This window comes from Equus przewalskii, chromosome 19, assembly GCF_037783145.1.
Source record: "Equus przewalskii isolate Varuska chromosome 19, EquPr2, whole genome shotgun sequence".
Lineage (NCBI taxonomy): Eukaryota > Metazoa > Chordata > Mammalia > Perissodactyla > Equidae > Equus > Equus przewalskii.
The window spans coordinates 64,300,142-64,321,882 of record NC_091849.1 but is presented as its reverse complement, the minus strand read 5'-3'; the positions used below and the strand labels follow the sequence as shown (position 1 = coordinate 64,321,882).

Below are 21,741 nucleotides of genomic sequence, written 5' to 3'. Positions count from 1 at the left end.
AGTTCAAATTTGTGCACGATATCATCAATTACCTAAACAGTCTCCTAATATTAACAAACATTCAAAGGCATTTCTGGGAGTAACATCACTTACTCTAGAGATGTCTCCAATTGGGAAATGTATGGGGAGTCTCATGATAACATTGCTCGAGAGCTATTCAATTTGATACATGGCAAGCGAGTCTCTTTTAGAGCCCAATTTACCCTTTAGGTTAGAGAGCAGCAATAAGTAACTTGATTTAGTTGATATAATTAAGGCTAATACTGAAATTAATGCCATTTTGTAAAGTCTGGCTTCTCATTCAAAGATCTCAGGTTATTAATGATGAGCATAAAAGTATCACATTCTTTGTAAGTTGGTAACAATGAACAAATTTCAATTAAATTTAATTTTAAAATACTAATAAACAATAAGGGCAATTTTCTCACAGTTGGGTAGTGTGGTATGATGGGAAATTTGGTCATTGTCCTGGGTTCCTGGCACACAGCTCCTAAGTCCCTTGGAATCTTGGACTGATAAGTGAGTTTTGTATGCTAACAAGATGACTGGGAGCTGAGGGCCCCTAGGTAGCTTGAAGATGGGGGCTGGCCACCAGAAAGACAAAAGCGTGATTTAAGAGTTGGAACTTTCAGCCCAACCCCTGGACCTCTGAGAAAGGAAGAGGGCTTAGAGATTGAGCTCAATCACAGTGGCCAATGATTTGACCAATCATGCCTACACAGCGAAAGCCCCACAAGACTCTAAACCGTAGGGTTCTGAGAGACCCAGCTGGCGAGCACATCGAGATGCTGGGAGGGTAGCGCACCTGCAGAGGGCGTGGAGGCTCCGTGTCAGCTATTCCCCTGCCCCATGCCTGGTCCCGTGTGTCTCTTCCATTTGGCTGTTCTTGAATTGTATCTTTTATAATAAACCCACAATAGTAAGTAAAGCACTTTCCTGAATTCTGTGAGTCATTCTAGCAAATTACCAAACCTGAGGTTTGGGGGTTGTGGGAACCCCTGAATTTGCAGTCAGTTTGAGAGAAGCATGTGTACCCTGGACACCTTACTGTGGCTCTGAAGTTGGAGGTGGGGGAAGTCTTGTGGGATCAAACCCTTCTCCTGTGGGGTCTGTACTAACTCCAGGCAGTTAGTGTCAGAATTGAACTGAACTGTTGAACACCTGATTGGTGTCTGGAGAGTTGGAAAATTGGTTGGTGTGAGAAAAAACTCACACATTTGGTGTCAGAAGTGTTGTAAATAAAAAGACCTCATCAGGTAGGTATATTTTTCTAGAGTGAAATCTCGAGCAGTCAATCTTGGTTCTTTCACCTACCATCTTTCTAACTTTGGACATGTTTCTTCAGCCTGTCTTACTTCCTTATCTATAAAGTGAGTATGTTGCTTATGTAGGATTAGACAAGACAATGCTTTTAGAGTGCTGAGAGCAGGACGTCACATATAGAAAATCTCCATAAATATCAGCTGTCACTAACCGAAAGCATTGAAATGGCTTTGATGTTCTATGGTCAAGCAATCCAACAGGGTGTAATTGTTTACATGTGCGGGAGGCATGTAGACACAAGGAAAGAGAAGTGGCAGAAGAGCATGTGACTGACAGGAAACAACGAGAGTGTGATTCCTGCTGAAGGAGAAAAGAGACTCAAAGGTGTAGAAAATGCTGCCATTCGAGAGCGTCTCATAGAATGAGAGATGGAGATGGCAGAGGAGCAGAAAGGTGTCTCAGGTCTTAAGTTTAGGAGCTGGCAGCAGTCCTGGAAGCCTCTGATTTAACTTTTGAACACATTAGCAGCTTAAGTTGTGTTTTAGTAACATGAACTCACAGACATTTTACAGTCGCTTTGGCTGTGTGGTTGATTTTTTTTTTTTTTTTTTGAGGAAGCCTGGCCCTGAGCTAACATCCATGCCCATCTTCCTCTACTTTATATGTGGGACACCTACCACAGCATGGCTTTTGCCAAGCAGTGCCATGTCTGCACTGGGATCCAAACCGGTGAACCCAGGGCCACTGAGAATTGGAACGTGTGAACTTTACCGCTGCGCCACCGGGCTGGCCCCTGTGTGGTTGATTTTAACAACGACTTCAATTTTATTTTAGCCAAGTAAGAAGTGGGTTATTTTACTCATTTAAAAAAAATGTTGGCACTTTCCTAAGTGGCTGTCATCTCCCGTCAAAGGCATATATACTCAGATCATGGGGAAGATCTGCGCTGTGGCTGCCTCCTTTGTCCTTCTGTGGACATATTACACCGAAGGAAAAATGCTCAAATAGCGATAAGAAACCACCTTATATTTAGCATCAAATGCAGACCCAAGACTAATCAAGGCTGCTGTACTTTGGTTCCCTGAGACACAGCAAGACTGGAAAATATGGCCCTGCTAAATCTGTCTTTAGAAAGAGGCACCAGGGAACCCAAATAAGCAACTGTCAGGAGTATTTTGTTGGTTTCCTGACACCTCAGGTTCATTGTTGGGATCTAAGTACCAGCCTTTGGTTCTATTTGCAATTTTCAGGTGGGTCATTTATGAAAGCTAGAAACAGAATGAAATCAGGCTGTGAGGTTATTTCACACCTTCTCAGTACAGAGGTCACTGCAAGGGTGACTTGAGTTTGAGAAAAGCAGCCAGTCCAGGTAAACGAAGGCAACTCACCCCAGATGAGCCTCAGAGTGGGGCCGTGGCAACTGTGCCCATGGCTGCAGAAACGTCACTGCACAGAGTTTTGGGGGAGATGCAAACTGAACACGCAGGTATAGGAGGAATTTTGTCATTCAAGACAAGATTTTACGAGTTTTCAAAGCAAACTCCCAAAACCAAGCAGAGATAAAACAATAAAGTAATGAAAGAAAGCACCTAATTAAAAAAAAATAGGTTTTTTCTTCCTTTAGGTTACAATTGTTTAAAATACGTTTTCCAAACACAAGTATATAATGATTTTATGATTTCCTAAATCAACCGCTTCTTAAAATGCTCCTGGTTCTGTCTGGAGTGCAGGGCTGAAAGGTGGACAATGAAGAAGGGGGAAGCTCAAACATCTTTGGAAATCAGCCTGTGGGGCCCCTATCAAATCGTGTCCACAGGTGATCAGTTGGTCTGTAGGGCTCAGCACCAGATGAGGCTATGAGATAACCACTGTGGCAGCCTCTGTCTGCTTCCAGTTGAGAACAACCTCAGCTCACTTACAGGAGGCATGTCCCAGACGGAAGGCACAGCCACTCTACCACAGCCGCTCTACCACAACCGTTCCTATTGCCTTTTCTCAAATGCTCAAGGCTTCTAAAAACATGTGGGTGTGTGTTTGGCATGTTTAGAGTAAACAAATCTTGCAAATACATGTAGTCTTGAGAGGTCGTAGCTACATTCCCGAGGTCGGAGCGGTTATCACGGACAGATGTGAGAGAGGCCACTCCTCTTTCCACTTCACCACGTAAGTTAGGTGGGACAAGGGAATGACAGTGACCATGTTCCTTTGCACTTTATCATTCTACCAGTGATGTCAATCATTTTTATGGACCTGTTAATCAGGCCTGGAAAGGGCTTCAACAGCCATCTGGCGCAGTGTGCTGCCTTCAGGCAGGTGCTGCTTGGTCCCTCTGTGTAGGTTAAATTCTACTGACAAGCTACATTTGAACACATTTCACTATTACATCAATTCAGCTGGACCATGAATCAAACTTTGTTACATGTACATTAAATACAAGACTGAAAAATGAATAGTTACCCTAAATGTAAGTACAAATCTTCTCTTTGTTTTCAAGGCCATTCATTATATATCTATCAATGAAATCTTCTTCCAAAGCAATTAATTTACTGGAGATAAAATATCCAAATGAAGAAAAGGCCTCAAGAGTGAACTCAGTGGCAACTACACGTGAACGGTGTTGTACTGAATTTGTGAGGTCACCATCGATGTGACCAATGGTGGCTAGGGTTATAGAGAACAGAACAGCATTTTTAGAAGCACATGTTATTCCGAGACCTGCAAGGATCTGAGACAGGAAGAGAGAGATTAAAGGACTAAGATATGCTGATGTAGCCGTAGCAGGAAACAGCTATCGAAAGGCAGCAAGCATCTGGGAAAAAACTTTCTTTTTAGTTTGAAGGCCAGAGATATATTGGTATTGCCTCAGGAATTGGAATAAAACCAACTTTTAATTGGTTTTAAAACCTGGAATGAAACATTCCTGCAGTCTTCCATGAACTGACCTTATCCTGTAGCAGCTGAGTGAATTTTGGCTAATCATCCGCCTTGTGAATTGTTTTGTTTGGGCCCTTTTGAGGACAAAAAGTACTTGTTGTGCTATAGTTTCACATCAAGTTACGGTTCTTCAGAATGTTGCTTGAGCAATGAATTCAAAAAGAGAAAAAAGTCTCCAGGGAGAGAAATCAAATGTCTTCACTGATGTGCTCCGGGGCTGGATGGACCTGCGAGGCTGGGATCCATCACCACTTCCCCCCATGCCCCAGCATCTTGGTTCCCAAGAATAAGTAAAGCCTATTTGTGCAGAAGAGGAGCAGCTGGACAAACAGGTTGCATTAGTGAGAGCCCAACAAGGTATTTTAACACTGATCTGACTTGGAATTTCACTAGAGTCACTGCTGTAGCTCCAGAGCTTCACACACAGCCAAATCCCCTTAAATCTGGTTGAATGAATGGGGACTCTTGAAACGTACATAGTATGAAACTGCCTTGTGGTAGAGTGTGTGGGGGACCCATGTTCCCCTATCTCCATGACTGTGCCCTCTCTACACAAGGATGAATAAAGTATTCTTCAAGTGCCCATGGTTGGGGAGACACTTTTTCTCTAATTCCTCCTTAAGTCCACTCTGCCCCTGCCACAGGGAACAGGGGTAAAGGGAAAAACTAAGAGGATGACTCATAATTCCTGACTCTGGAAACAAAAGGGAAAATCTGTTGTAGGTGAAGAAGATAGTCTAAACTGCGTCGTAAATAAAAAACACAGTTTCTCAGACTGGAAATAGTGGAAATAAGTAAGCCTCACCAAGAACTTTCAGTATTTGGACTTGAATGGCTTCCAAAGAAGTGATAAGGAAAAATAGCAAGAAAATCAACTTTAGCTGTAATAACAATAATAATAATACAATAACAGCTTTTATATATGGATTCTTTTCCAAAGGAAGAACATTCTATTTTTTAAAAGGGGGAGGAGGAGGTTATATTCTCCAAAAATGCCAATATCATGAAAGGCTAAGGAACTGTTCTAGATTGAAGGACACTAAGAGACATGATGACCAAATGCAGCATGTGATACTAGACAGGACCTGGTTCTGGGGAGGAAAAAATGCTATAAAGGACATTATTGGGTCAATTGACAAAACTGGAATACAACCAGTAGATTAGATAAAGCATTGAATCAATATTTAATTTACTGAAGGTTATGTCAAAAGATACCCTTATTCTTGAGAAATCCACATCAAAATATTTGAGGATAAAGGGCCATTATGTAGGTAACTTACTCTTTTTTAAAATTAACATTTTTTTTTAAATTGAGATATAATTTACTAGGGTTTTCAATTTATGATATACTTTTAAATATATGACTGAGAGATGCCATATCTTAACTGCAGAACACTGTATCACATCTTTATTAAGAAGTGCAATTTCAAGGTGGTACCCAGGCAAATGGGATCCTTCTAAAACCAAAGCTGCTAGGGAGATGCAAAGATGTTACTCTTATTCAGGGACTGCAGCATGGGGGAACTCGTATTCCAGAGCATAAAACACTTCATCATGTCTGAAGTTACCAATGCATGAAGTTAGCCAGATTTGTAACCATTCTTGAGGCGTGCTAATTGAGGTGCATCACCAGGTCTAACACGCCGCTGTCTACTCCAGCTGACCAAGGGCATGAAGGACGGTATCAGTCAAACTGTAGAGCACAAAGGGGTTTTTATACTTAGTGAGATTAAGGCTTCCCTAACTCAGGGCAACCCTGGAGAACCATATACTTCAGTATAACTTAATTGATACCAGTGGGTCTTCTAGAGCCAGACCACCTGACTCAAACCCCAGCTCCACCACTTACCACCTGTATGACTTTCACAACTTCACCTCTCTTTGCTTCAGTTTCTTCAAATGTAAAATGGAAATAATAAAAATACCTACCTCATAGCGTTGTGGTGAGGATTAAATGAGTCAACACTTTTAAAATACGAGAGTGCCTGGCCCATGGTAAATACTCCATGAATGGTAGCTTTTAATATTAGTTAAATGTTGCAATACAGAAGAGAAGAAAAAAGGATGTGGTGTCATAAATCTAGCATCAAGGACTTTGATATTCACCTATAACACAGAAGGGCTTTCGAGCAAATCTCAGTCTTCCTTGCCATCCTCTATACCGACAGCAGCAACCTGCAGACCAGATTCGAACGATGAACTCCAAACCAAAGACGACAATCATCACAAACTCCTAAAATACCAAATGAGACATGTTAGAGAGAGCCATTTCGGAGCAAACCACAGCAAGAAGCTCTATAGATATTCTGGACATTTAAGCACTTTGTCTAAAATGTCTAGTTGTCAATGTCTAAAGTTAACATCTCCTCTTCTCCGAGTTAAACTAAACCAGGAGAATATCTGAACCTCACGTGTCTGCATTTCCTATCACGGAAGGTTGGTTTTCCTCAAGACTCTAAGACTTGGCCAATTTAGGAGCCCACTTTAACACTAAACGTGCAGGCTGAATCACAGGTCTGCCTTGTCAGGAGGATAGAGTGTAGCCGACTGTAGCTACACGGTAACATGTGAAATCTCTGAAACGAAAGAGGGGACCCTGAAAATACAGCCTTACAGTTTTACAGAAAACGATGCTTCTTGCTGCAAGGAGTGACATAATCCCTAAGCCTTAAGAGTTGTTCTCAGAGAAAAAGAAGTAAACATTTAGAAGCATACTGAGTTCTTTTATTAATGGTGTCAAAATCTCCTTATGAAATAGCAAGTTTCAAAAGCATTACCATGCGTGGCACATATATCGTTTGCCAGAAATGAGATTCTGGATCAGAAGCTTATTAATCATCACACTGCCCTTTGGTGACAGCTGCCGGGAAGAGGACACGTGTCGAGTAAAATGACTTTGCGATTATTTAGGAAGAGCTGTGTGTGAACCTTGGGGAAAAGCCAACAGTGGCTTATTCAACTGTGAGTCGTAGAATGAGAAACCAAAGGGAATTTGTAAGCAGAGAGTGTCTTGGAGCAAGATGTCACAATCGTCTTGTCGTCCCTGTATAGAGACAGGCACTGAACTTATCGAAATTTGTTTTCCTTTAAAAAGTATTTCCCTCTCTTGTTTTTAAGCAAGAGTTGACTGAGCATTTATAATGGAGAACAAAACTGTATTTATCAATTGATTTTAATTTTAATTGCTTAATTATGAAAGTGATACATGGTCTTTTTAATTAAAGCATTCAAACGTCACAGGAATATAGAACATAGAAAGTAAAGGTCCTAATCCACTCCCCCTTCTCCCACCCCATGGTCCAAGATAAAACTGTTATCAAAATTAGAAGAATGGCATTTTGTTGCAAGTTTCTGGCAAATGTCTGTTTCTTTAGTTAGAGCATGTGGTGTTGCAATTTTGAAACGCCGAGTAGAGATATATCAGTCTATCCTTCTGTTATTTTGCACTGAGTAAACCACAAATATTTCTCATGATGGGAAATAAGTCTCTAATATCATCACTGCTTATTGACAGTGACTTAAAGCCACCTATGGGATAAATCTCTGAAGACAACTTTATGCACAGACAACCAAACTATGGTCAACATACACTCATTAAAGACATGGATTTGGCTTTGTTTTGATTGGTTTTGAGTGTGTATCTAGATGGTTGAGTCTGTTCATCCATTAAGGTGCCTCAGTACCAGAGCTCCTGTTTCTAACTCAGCACATCTTTCCATACACAGAAGGCATGCTGAGGCCCAAGAGGCCCACAGAGCTCGTCCTGTGATCCACCCAGGTTTAATGGCAGGTCCACTTTTTATCCCTGCCCCTAACTCCTACTTGTGCCAGGAAGTTTGGCACTCTGCTGGTGAGAGGTCATTTTATTAGAGATACCCAAGAAAATCCAAAAGGTGGCCTGAGTTCCCAGGTACAACCATAGGATGATTTTTCTTTTTCATGGGAATAGATGATGCCAATAGATGATGGCCATTATTCTAAAGAGAGGTAGGCCCTCACTGCCCAATTTCAGTGTTGCACTGAGGCGGGGTGAGTTACATCGACAAAATCTTTACTCAGGGCCCCTTGTTCGGGAATATTGCTTGCTATATTTTCTTTATATTTTTACATAATATAATATAATATAATATAATATATATAAAACATATATTTTATATATCTTTTAAGAGGTTAGGAAAAAAATTTCCTTCCTTTGCCAATAAAACAAGAGGAAGTTGTGACTGGATTTCACCACAGGGTCACAATCTCCTCCCTGTGCCAGATCATTGCTTAGTATTCCCTGTGAGGGCTGGGTTTTAGACTGTGAAAAATAACCTCAAGAATCTCAGTCATTGAGTAAGGAGCAGCGAGAGACGAGAGCTCACTGGTCGACTGTGGAGTGCAGGCCGCGGGGATGTTCTCTCTTGAGCACTTGGGCTTCGGTGACGGGGAGCTAAAGTGTGACTGCCACTTTGACCAGATTCTGTCTCTGGGTTCCTGAAATGTCCATCTTATTTCAGTTAAAAGGAACAAAGAGCTATTGAGCCGGAGAAAGAGAAAGAACCCAAATCTTTGAGCAGGTGGGGAGTGGAACTGCGAGAGGACCACTTTCTCTGCCTTGTTCTTTTCTCTGCTTTGTTGAGGCATAATTGACAAACAAAAACCATATATATTTAAGGTACACAATGTGATGTTTTGATAGAGTTATACATTGTGAAGTCTTACCACAATCAAGCTAATTAACACATCCATCACCTCACATAGTTAACGTTGTTTTTGGTGGTGAAAACATTTAAGATCTACTCTCTTAGCAAATTTCTAGTACACGATACATTGTTGTTAACTACAGCTACCATTCCATCCATGACATCCAGAAGTTGTTCATCCTGCGTAACTGGGATTCTGTACCTTTGACCAATGTCTCCCCATCTCCCCCACCCTCCAGCCCTGGAGACCACCGATCGACTCTCTGCTTTTAGGCATTTGAGTTTTTTAGATTCCACAGTCAGGTCATGGGATATTTGTCTTTCAGTGTCTGACTTATTTCACTTAGTATAACATCCTCCAAGTTTACCTATGTTATTGCAAATAACAGGATTTCTTTCTTTTTTGAAGGCTGAACAATATTCCACTGTATATACACCACCTTTTCTTTATCCATTTGCCCAGTGATGGTTGTTTCCACATCTTGGCTACTTTAAATAATGATGCAATGAACATGGGAGTGCAGATATCTTTTCAAGCTCCTGACTTTATTTCTTTTGGGTGTGTGTGCAGAAGTGGGATTGTTGGATCATATGGTAGTTCTATTTTTAATTTTGTGAGGAACCTCCATACTGTTTCCCGTAGTAACTATACCAATTTACATTCCCATCAACAGTACACCAACTTACATCTATTTTCTCCAAATCCTCGCCAGCATTTGTCATCTCTTGTCTTTTTGATAATAGCCATTCTAACAGGTATGAGAAGCTATCTTATTGTGGTTTTGATCTGCATTTCCCTGATGATCAATGACGTTGAGCACTTTTTCATATACCTATTGGCCATTTGAATGTCTTCTTTTGAGAAATGACCATGCAGGTCCTTTGCCCACTTTTTAATTGGGTTATTTGTTTTTTCACTATTGACTTATGGAAGTTCCCTATGTATTTGGATATTAACTCTCTATCAGATTTGATGTCCAAATGTTTTCTCTCATTCTGTGGGTTGTCTCTTTATTCCATTGATGTTTCCTTTGCTGTACAGAAGGATTTTAGTTTGATTCAATCCCACCTGTCCATTTTTGCTTTTGTTTTCTGTGCTTTTGGGGTCATGTCCAAAAAAATCATTGCCCAAACCAACGTCAAGAAGCTCCTTCCCTATGCTTTCTTCTAGTAGTTTTACATTTCTGGGTCTTACATTTAAGTCTTTAATCCATTTTGGGTTAACTTTTGTATATCATGTGAATAAGGATCCAATTTCATTCTCCTGCATATGGATATCCAGTTTTCCCATTCATGATAAAAACTCTCAGCAAGTTAGGAATAGAGGTTTATTATCTCAATTTGATAAATAGCATCTACAAAATACCTACATCTAACATCATACTTGGTGGTCTAGCGGTTAAGATTTGGTGCTCTCACTGCTGCACCCAGGTCTGTTTCCAGGTCAAGAAACCACATCACCGGTCTGTCAGTTGTCATACTGTGGTGGCTGCATGTTGCTGTGTTGCTGAAAGCTATGCCAGAGTACTTCAAACACCAGCAGGGTCACCCATGGTGGACAGGTGTCAGTGGAGCTTCCAGACTAAGACAGACTAGGAAGAAGAACCTGGCCACCCACTTCTGAAAAATTGGCCATGAAACCCTGTGAATAGCAGCAGAATGTTGTGTTATATAGCACTGCAGGGTGAGAGGATGGAGCAAAAAGACCAGGCAAGGTTCTGCTCTACTGTCCACAGGGTTGCTAGGAGTCAGAATCAACTCAATGGCGCTAAAAAAACATCATACTTAATGATGAAAGACTGCATGATTTCCCCTAAAATCAAGAACAAGGAAAGATGTTACTTTCATCACTCTTATTCAATATGGTTGAATAATATAGTCACTGTAATAAGGCAGGTAAAAGAAATAAAAGCCATACAAATTGCAAAGGCAGACAAAACAGTCTTTATTTGCAGATGGCATGATTGTTTACAGAGAAAATTGAAAGGAATCTATGAAAAACTTAGAACTAATAAGTGATCTCAGTAAGGCTGCAAGATATAAGATCAACAGACGAAAGTAAACCACATTTCTGTATACTAACAACCAGGATGTGGAAGCCAAAATTAAAAGCACAATATTATGCATAACCATTTTAAATAGAATAAAGTATTTAGCTATGCACTTAACAAAACATGTACGGAATACGCATGCTGAAAATTACAAAATGTTGTTGAAAGAGATCAGAGAAGACCCAAATAAATCCATGTTCATGTGTTGGAAGACTCAGTATAATAAAGATAGCAGCCCTTTTCAAATTCATGTATAGGTTTAATGAAAGTCCTATCACAATCTCAGCAAGCTGTGTTTTAGACAAAAAGCTTATTCTAAAATTTATATGAAATGGTACAGGCCCTAGAATAGCTAAAACTATCCCCAAAAGTAGAATAAAGTGGGAGGAATCACTTTATCTGGTATTAAGGCTACCATATAGCTACAATAATCAAGACTGTGTGGTAGTGGCAGAGGGACAGACACATAGAGAACAATGGAACAGAATAGAGAACTTAAAAATATACACAGACAAATATGCTCAAATGATTTTTTGATAAAAGTACAAGAGCAATTCAATGAAGAAAGAAATAACTGGGCTGTTTTTAGGTAAAAATCAGCATATAGCATTATATAAATTTCAAGTGCACATCATTATATTTTGATTCCTGTATAGATTACATGTTCACCACCCAAAGACTAATTATAATCCATCACCCCACACAGGTGCCTAATCACCCCTTTCGTCCACCTCCATCCCCCCTTTCCCTCTGGTAGCCACCAAACCAATCTCTGTCTCTACATGGTTGTTTGCTGTTGTTTTTATCTTCTCCTTAAGGGTGAGATCATACAGTATTTCACTTTCTCCCTCTGACTTATTTCGCTTAGCATAATACCGTCAAGTTCCATTCATATTGTCACAAATAGCCAGATTTCATGAGTTTTTATAGCTGAGTAGTATATTCCAGTGTGTATATATACCACTACTTTATCCATTCATCACTTGATGGGCACCTACGTTGCTTCCAAGTCTTGGCTGTTGTGAATAATGCTTCAGTGGACATAGGGAGGCATGTATCATTATGAATTTGTGTTTTCATGCTCTTTGGATAAATACCCAGCAGTGGGATAGCTGGATCATATGGTAGATCTATCCTGCATTTTTCTGAGGATACTCCATACCGTTTTCCATAGTGGCTGCACCAGTTTGTACTCCCACCAGCAGTGTATGAGAGTTCCCTTCTCTCCACATCCTCTCCAACTCTTGTTGTTTCCTGTCTTGTTAATTATAGCCATTCTGACAGGCATGAGGTGATATCTCATTGTAGTTTTGATTTTCATTTCTCCGATGGTTAATGCTGTTGAAGATATTTTCATGTGCCTGTTGGCCATCTGTGTATCTTATTTGGAGAAATGTCTGCTCAGATCTTTTGCCCATTTTCTAATTGTGTTGTTAGTTTTTTGTTGTTGTTGACATGTATGAGTTCTTTATATGTTTTGGCTGTAGATCCCTTATCAGACATATGGTTTGCAAATATCTTCTCCAAATTGTCAGGTCTTCTTTTCATTTTGTTGACTGTTTCCTTTGCTGTGCAGAAGATTTTTAGTTTTACATGGTCTCCTTTGTTTATTTTTTCTATTGTTTCCCTTGCCCAGTCAGACACGGTACTTGAAAACATGCTGCTAAGACCAATGTCGAAGAGCATACTGCCTGTGTTTTCTTCTAGAGGTTTAATAGTTTTAGGTCTTACATTCAAGTCTTTAATCCATCTTGAGTTAATTTTTGTGATGGTGAAAGATAATGGTCTACTTTCATTATTTGGCATGTGGCTGTGCAGTTTTCCCAACACCATTTATTGAAGAGAATTTCTTTTCCCCATTGTATATTCTTGGCTCTCTTGTTGAAAATTAGCTGTCCACAGAGGTGTGGGTTTATTTCTGGGCTCTCCATTCTATTCCATTGATCTGTTTGTCTGTTTTTGTGCCAGTACCATGCTGTTTTGGTTACTATACCTTTGTACTATATTTTGAAATCAGGGTGTGTGATACCTCCAGCTTTGGTCTTTTTTCATAGGATTCCTTTGGCTATTCAGGGTCTTTTGTTGTTCCATATAAATTTTACGATTCTTTGCTCTATTTCTGTGAAAAATGTTCATAGAACTTTGATAGGGATTGCATTGAATTTGTAGATTGCTTTAGGAATTATGGACATTTTAAGTATGTTAATGCTTCCAATCCAAGAGCACAGAATATCTTTCCATTTCTTTGTGTCTTCTTCTATTTCTTTCAACACCGTTGTATAGTTTTCAGTATATAGATCTTTTACCTCTTTGGTGAAGTTTATTCCTAGGTATTTTATTCTTTTTGTTGCAATTGTAAATGGGATTGTGTTCATAATTTTTGTTTCTGCTACTTTGTTGTTAGTGTATAGAAACACAACTGATTTTTCTATGTTGATTTTGTATCCTCAACTTTACCATATTCATTTCTTTCTAAAAGTTTTCTTGGTGTATTCATTAGGGTTTTCTATGTACAAAATCATATCATCTGCAAATAGTGACAGTTTCACTTCTTCCTTTCCAATTTGGATCCATTTTATTTCTTTTTCTTGCCGGATTGTCCTGGCTAGGACTTCCATACTATGTTCAATAAGAGTGGTGAAAGTGGGCATCCTTGTCTGGTTCCTGTTCTTAGAGGGATAGCTTTCAGTTTTTCTCCATTGAGTATGATATTAACTGTGGGTTTAACACGTAGGGCCTTTATTTTGTCGAGGTACTTTCCTTCTATATCTTTTTTATTCAGAATTTTTATCATAAATGGATGCTGTATCTTGTCAAATGCTTTCTCTGTACTAATTGAGAAGAACAAGTGAGTTTAATTCATTTTGTTAATCTGGTGTATCACATTGATTCATTTGTGGATGCTGAACCATCCCTGCATCCCTGCAATGAATCCCACTTGATCATGGTGTATGATGTTTTTAATGTATTTTTATATTCAATTTGCTAATATTTTGTTGAGGATTTTTGCATTGATATTCACCAGTGATATCGGCCTGTAATTTTCTTTTTTTGTGTTGTTCTTGTCTGGTTTTAGTATCAAGGTAATGTTGGCTTCATAGAATGAATTAGGAAGCTTCCCCTCCTCTTCAATTTTTTGGAAGAGTTTGAGAAGGACAGGTATTAAGTCTTCTTTGAATTTTTGGTAGAATTCACCAGTGGAGGCTGGTCCTGGTCCTTTGTTTGTTGGGAGGTTTTTGATTACTGATTCAATCTCCTCACTAGTAATCAGTCTATTCAGATTTTCTATTTCTTCATGATGCAGTGTTGGAAGATTGTATGTTTCTAGGAATTTACCCACTTCTTCTAGGCTGTCCACTTTGTTGGTAAACAGTTGTTGGTAGTGGTCTCTTATGATTCTTTGTATTTCTGTGATATCATTTGTAACCTCAGTTTCATTTTTGATTTTGTTTATTAGAGTCCTCTCTCCCTTTTCCTTGATTAGCCCAGCTAAAGTTTTGTCAATTTTGTTTCTCTTTTCAAAGAAACAGCTCTTTCTTCTATTTATCTTTTCTATTGTATTTTTAGTCACTACATCATTTATTTCTGCTCTGATCTTTATCATTTACTTCCTTCTACTTACTTCAGGCTTCATCTGTTCTTTTTCCGGCTTCTTTAGGTGAAAACCTAGATCATTTATTTGGGATTTTTCTTGCTTCTTGAGGTAGGCCTGTATTGCTATGAACTTCCCTCTTACAACCCCTTTTGCTTCATCCCCAAATTTTGGTGTGTTGTATTTCTGTTTCACTTTGTCTCTGGGTATTTTCTGATTTCTTTGGTGACCCAGTGGTTGTTCAGTAGCATGTTACTTGACACATTTTTGTGATTTTTCCAGTTTTCTTTTTGTAGTTGATTTCTAGTTTCATAAGATTGAGGTCAAAGAAGATGCTTGATATGACTTCAGTCTTCTTAAATTTATTGAGACTTGTTTTGTGGCATAAAAGGGGATCTATTTTGGGCCTGGCCCCGTGGCCGAGTGGTTAAGTTCGCGCGCTCCGCTGCAGGTGGCCCAGTGTTTCGTCAGTTCGAATCCTGGGCGCGGACATGGCACTGCTCATCAAACCACGCTGAGGCAGCGTCCCACATGCCACAACTACAAGGATCCACAATGAAGAATATACAACTGTGTACTGGGGGGCTTTGGGGAGAAAAAATAAAATAAAATCTTTAAAAAAAAAAAAGGGGGATCTATTTTGGAGAAAGTTCCATGTGTACTTGAGAAAAAATGTGTATTCTGTTGCTTTTGGATGGAATGTTCTGTATATATCTATTAAGTCCATCTGGTATAATGTGTCATTTAAGATCAATGTTTTCTTGTCAATTTTCTGTCTGGATGACTATCCATTGATGTAAGTGAGATGTTAAAGTCTCCTACTATTATTATATTTCTGTAAATTTCTTTAGATCTATTAATATTTACTTCATATATCTTGGTGCTCCTATGTTGGTTGCACGTATGTTGATAAATGTTATGTCTTCTTGCTGGATTAACCCCTTTATCATTATGTAATGCTCCCCTTTGTCTCTTATTACAGTCTTTGTTTTAAAGTCTATTTTGTCTGCTATGAGTATACCTACACCAACTTTTTTTTTTGTTTCCATTTGTATGGAATATCTTTCTCTGTCCCTTCGCATTCAGTCTGTCTGTGTCTTTACACCTGAAGTGAGTCTCTTGTAGTCAGCGTATAGATGGTTCTTGTCTTTTTTTTCCATTCAGCCACTCTGTGTCTTTTGACTGGCAAATTTAGTTCATTTACATTTAAAGTAATTATTGATAGGCATGTACTTATTGCCATTTTTAAATTGTTTTCTGACTCTTTTTGTAGTTCCTCTCTATTCCTTTCTTCTCTTTCTCTCTACCCTTGTGATTTGATGACTTTCTTTAGTGTTGTGTTTAGATTCTTTTCTCATTTTCTTTCAAGTACTTAATGTAAGTTTTTGCTTTTTGGTTACCATGATGTTCACATATAACTTCCTATGTATATCTGTTTTAAGTTGATAGCAACTTAAATTTAAGCACATTCTGAAACTTTACATTTTTCTCCTCATTCCAACATTTTATAGTTTCGATGTCATATTTTACATCTTTTTTATGCATCCCTTAACTAAGTATTGTGGTTTTAGTTAATTTTACTCCTTTTTGTCTTTTAACCTTCATATTTGCTTTATAAATGATTGCTCCAATACCTTTGCTATATATTTACCTTTTCCAGTGAAATTTTTACATTTTTATGTTTTCTTGTTATTAATTAGTGCAAATTCTTTTCAGCTTAGAGAAGTAAATTTAATATTTCTTGTAAGGCAGTTTTTGTTATGATGAACTTCTTTATGATAAGCTTTGCTTATCTGGGAAACTCTTAATCTCTCCTTCAATTCTGAATGATAATCTCGCTGGGTAGAGAATTCTTGGCTGGAAGTTTTTTTCCCTTCATCACTTTGAATATATTGTTCCATTCTCTTCTGGCTTACAAAGCTTCTGTTGAAAAATCTGCTGATAAACTTATGATGTTTCCCTGGTGTGTACTAAGTTATGTTTTCTCTTGCTGCTTTTAAGATCCTTTGTCTTTAACTTTATCATTTTAATTATTATACGTCTTGATGCAGGTCTCTTTAGATTCATTTTATTTGTAACTCTCTGAGCTTCCTGGACCTGTATGTCTGTTTCCTTCCCCAGATTAGGGAATTTTTCAGTTATTATTTCTTCAAGTAAGTTTTCTAGTCCTTTCTGTCTCTCTTCTCCCTCTGGGACCCCTATAATATGAATGTTACTCTGCTTGATGTTGTCTCATGGGTCCCTTAACTTCATTTCTTAACATTGTTTTTCCTTTTTTGCTGCTCTGTCTGAGTAAATTGCTTTTCTTTCCATCTCACTGATCAGATCTTCAGCTTCATCCAGTCTGCTGTTGAATCCCTCAAGTATATTTTTCAGTTCAGTCATTATATTCTTCAGCTCTGTAACTTCTATTTGGAGCTTTCTTATATTTTCTGTGTCTTTGTTGAAGCTCTCACCATGTTTACCCATTCTTCTTTCAAGTTTGGCAAGCATCTTTATGACCATTACTTTGAACTGTCTATCAGGTAGATTGCTCATCTCCATTTCATTGATGTCTTTTTCTGATGTTTTGATTTGTTCTTTTGTTTTGAACATATTCCTTTGTCTCCTCATTTTTCCCGACTCTCTGTGCTTGTTTCTTTGTATTAGGCAAATCAACTACTACTTCCAGTCTTAAAGGAGTGGCTTTGTGCAGGAGATGTCTCCCTGGCCACTAGAGCTAGGTGCTCAAGGGGCATCCCTGGTGTGGCCTGTATATGCCCTCCTGCGGTGGTAGGGTTGCAGCTGGTGTTCAGGGATGGGTGGGGCTCTCAGGGGGCACAGCCACCAGCTCCAGTAGGTTGGAGGGAGGGTTCCAAAATGGTGCCCATCAGCACAAGCATTTACAAGGTAGAATGAGATTGCAAAAATGGTGTTCACCAGTGTCTATGACCCTGGAGAGAGTCCCAATAGTTTCATGCCTCTCTGGCAGTTGCTTTAAATTTAATGTCTCCTTCATGTATGGTCTAGGCACTTTTAAATCTGGAGTTTGTGCACTGGGTCTTGGGCCAGTGAGTCTGCATAGAAGCTCCTAAAAGCAGGTTCTCCATTCCCTACACTCTATGATTTTTCTGGCCATAATCCCCATTGGTTTTCAAAGCCAGGTGTTTTGGGGCTTGGGTCTCCTGTGCAGGGTCTAAGGGTTGGGGTGCCTGAGGTGGAGCACCAACCCCTCATTCCTTAAGGAAAAGTTCTTTATTTTCTGGGTGGATCCTTCCCATTTGTGTATTGCTGCATCTGGGGTGGGTTTTTTGTTTTGTTTTGTTTGTAAGACCATGTCTCTGCTTCTCCTGCCCATCTCATTGCTGCCCTTTTATTTTTTTGTTGTAGAAGCTGTTTGTTCAGTTTTCAGGGGAAATGATCCCATATGCAGTTGTGGATTTCTTGTGTTTGTGAGAGGAGGTGAGTTCAGGATCTTCCTATGATGCCATCTTGACCAGAACCAAGAAAAAGCCTTTTGAATAAATGATGCTTGGCAACTGGACATCTATAAGCAAAAAAAAAAATGAACCTCAATCTATACCTCACACCTTATACAAAAATCAATTCAAAATGGATTATGGGCCTAAATGCTAAAACTATCAAACTTTTAGTAAAAAACATAGGAGAAAATTTGGGAGATTTGGGCTAAGTGAAGAGTTCTTAGACTTGACAGCAAAAGAACAAGTAACAAACGGAAAAATTGACAAACTGGACTTTGTCAATAATAGAAAGGATGAAAAGGCAAACTACAGACTGGGAGAAAACATTTTCAAACCACATATCTGACAAAGGACTAGTATCTAGAATACATAAAAATTCTCAAAACTCAATAGTAAAAAAACAAACAGTTCAATTAGAAAATGAGCAAAAGATATAAACAAATATTTCACTGAAGAGAATATATGGATGGCAAATGAGCACATGAAAAGATAGTCAACATTGTTAGCCATATGGGAAATGCAAGCTAAAACCACAACGTGATAACACTAGATGCCTATCAGAATGGCTAAAATAAAAAATAGTGACTGCACAATGCTGGAGAGAACGCAGAGAAAATGCATCCTCATACGTTGCTGGTGGGAATGTAAAATAATACAGCCCCCACAGGAAAACAGTTTGGTGGTATCTCATAAAACTAAACATGTAGTTGGTATATGGTTCAGCAGTTGTACTCTTGGGCATTCAAGCCAGAGAAATGAGAACTTACATTTATATGAAAACCTATACATGAATGTTCATAGTAGATTTATTCATAATAAACAGAAACTGAAAACAGCCCAGGTATCTTCTCCATGTGAATGGTTAAACAATTTCCTGCAGTACATCCATACATGGAATACTGCTTAACAATAAAAATGAATGAACTGTTGATACACACAACAATCTCTATGGAATTAAGCTAAGTTCAAAAAGTTTACATACCATGTTATTCCATTTATATAACATTTTGAAATGAAAAAAGTTTTAGAAATGCAAAACAGATTAGTAGTTGCTAGAAGTTGGGAATTGTTGGGGAGGAGTTGGTGGGTGGGAGGGAGGAGGTGGGTGTGGTCCTTAAGGGCAACTGGAGAGATCCCTGTGGTGATGGAACTTTTTGGTGTGTTGCCTGTTGTGATAGATACATGAACCTTCACATATGATAAAATTGGATAGCACTAAACATTCACATACAAATGTGTGCAAACAAAACCAGGGAAATGTGAGTAAAATCTGTGCATTGTATCAGTATTATCCTGGTTGTCATATTATACTATGGTTTTGCAAAATGTTACCATTTGGGGAAACTGGGTAAAGCGTATGTAGGCTATCTCTGTATAATTCCTACAACTGCATGTGAATCTACAATTATATCAAAAAAATTTTCAATTAAAAAAAAGGCATTGCCTGTCATCTAGCCAATGGGGTAAGCCTATAAGCGGAAATGTGCTCCTCTTCAAGTCCAGATGCTAGATCTGTTCTCATTGTGTTTTGGTTTAATGGTGCTTTCTAAATGATTCTTTGATGGGGTATCCTTATTTTATTTCCAAATACATTAAAAATACAAACATCTGTTATGCTCCATTGAGATGATTTCAATTAGGGATGGTTCTTCTGACCTTTGCTGAGCCAGCCATGAGACAGTTTCTGGTACCTTTGCTGTACTTGGGGTAAATCAGTTCATTTCTCTCACTTGTTTTGAATTGAAATAAAATGCCCACTATTTACTCAAATGATTGTTAAAGGGATTAGTGAATAATAATCAGAGGACTTGACCTACTTGGAGGAAAGCTATAATATGAAGCTGGTATTACTAACCATGGCTCTGTCTTTCCTGATGGAGCCCCTAGAAGCGTGGTTTCGACAGCCGTCTATAGAACCAAGACAAATACTTATTGTTTATATCACTTGTCTTGAAGGAGTTCTAGTGTTTTCTCATTTGTCCTCATAGAATTTAGGTAAATCATAAACCGTCTTCATATTCTTCTTAAAAACTAAGAAAATACACATAGAAATTAAGAAATACAAGAGGCAGCGGTGGAGCTAGTCCCAGATTCTATCTAGAGTATCTGTTAAGAATACTAATCTGGCATTAACTCTCTTTTACAGACACTAAGGAAGAATTTTAACGTGTCACACGAGAGGACGGCAGTGTAAGTTCACTGATATAGATGACTTGGCTGTGTAATTCTAGATTTAAATTCTGTTCTTGAAGTTATTTTGTTTTTGAGTTACTCAAAGTGGTTTTTGGTAAAGATAGGTTGATTTTTTGGTATAAATTCACAATGCCTGACAGCTCATGTTCTAGTTGTTTTCTAATTAATTAACAGCATTGTTCATTAAGACACCATGACCTTTGTCTAATCGACAAGCTGTCTGCTGTGACCATTAGTTTTTTCTGGTTTTATGTCATCAAGTAGAATTTTTGTGAAGATGAAATGCTGACATTATAAACTCTGTGACATGTGCACCAATTCTTGAAGAGTTGTGGATAATTAGACATAGAAAATTGGAACTACTGACTTTATTCAGAACAGGAACATGATTTCTAGCTATTTTTGCTCCTTTTGTGTGTGTGTACTTAAAGTAACATGGGGCCAGCAGGACAGCATGCCTCCTCACGTAATCCCCGCAGGGAAAGCATCTGTGACGTAAACTGGGTCATAAATTCCAAAGAAAAGCATCAGTCAGAAGAGTTTCAGCTATAATTCTTTGTAATTTGGAAAATTTTATAAATATATGTTAAGGAAATAAAGTTGAGATCTAGAGAGGGCTCCACACTTAGAATGTGGAAATAAATATACAAAACTAATCATCTTTTCGATTTTTGTCTCTTTGAAGAGTTAGACATCTCTTCAAAACTCTAGACACTTGCTTCCTAACCATTACTTAGAGGCTGCCACATGCCACCATCCATCCAGCTAGCTTTCACATTTCTCCTTACTTTTTAGAAAGGTATATTAACTTTTAGTGTATTGGAAGAGAATTCGAGGGAATGAATGGTTTTACGAAAGGGACCCGTTTGACTTGGAGTTGGAAACATGCCACACATTCAGAATCATGCCTGCATCGGGGGTGGGGGGGTGTGTGAGTATGGCAGAACTTCAATAAGTGGCTTAGGAGACACTGAGCATGGTATGCAGAGAAAGGGGACGTAGAAGTGGGAGTGGGTGAGGATGGGGAGATCGCAAAGTGTGCAGGGGCATCATTCTTTCCTGCCTTGGAAACAGAGATTGAGAGAGTTTGAGAGCCAGTGTAATGGGCTGGCTTCGTTGGCTCGAAGGCTTAGGAAGACACTGACAGATGAATTTGTTTCCAGAGCACCAGGACATCCATGCCTCAGAGGTCCTCTTCTTTTTGGTTGGCTGATTCCTGAAATTTCTCAAGAAATAATTTATCCCTTCAAGTTTTTCACATTTGTTCAAATGTAAATCTCCCTCTCAAAAGTGATTCATTAAACCACGTTTATAGGACAATGTTCATTTATCCCAGAGGTTTTTCAGAGGGGGACGGGAAGCGAGTAGTTTGAAAATGTCCCCTCCCTAGTGAATGATCTACACTTTGTTACCAGAGAAGAATCAGGGGCAGGTTTTTATTAAGTGTTGGGGCCACAGGTTGGGAGCATGGGCCAGGGGAAGGAAGTGGGTATCCCCTTGTTGGGAGCAGAGCAGCGTTGCAAGTGTCAGGAACAGAGGACTTTCTTGGTCTCCCCCACAGC

The 21,741-nt window shown here is 38.9% G+C and overlaps 1 protein-coding gene across 14 annotated transcripts in view; it reads right to left on the bottom strand.

The window, feature by feature from the left end:
- The window catches only part of KCNQ5 (potassium voltage-gated channel subfamily Q member 5), a 472,281-nt gene that overhangs the window by 120,862 nt on the left and 329,678 nt on the right, over positions 1 to 21,741 (bottom strand). For all 14 annotated transcript variants that reach the window (XM_070584950.1, XM_070584953.1, XM_070584952.1 and 11 more), the window contains exon 3: positions 6,304 to 6,430. In XM_070584950.1, the coding sequence (XP_070441051.1) occupies positions 6,304 to 6,430 (127 nt within the window). The remainder of the gene's footprint in view (positions 1 to 6,303; positions 6,431 to 21,741) is intronic.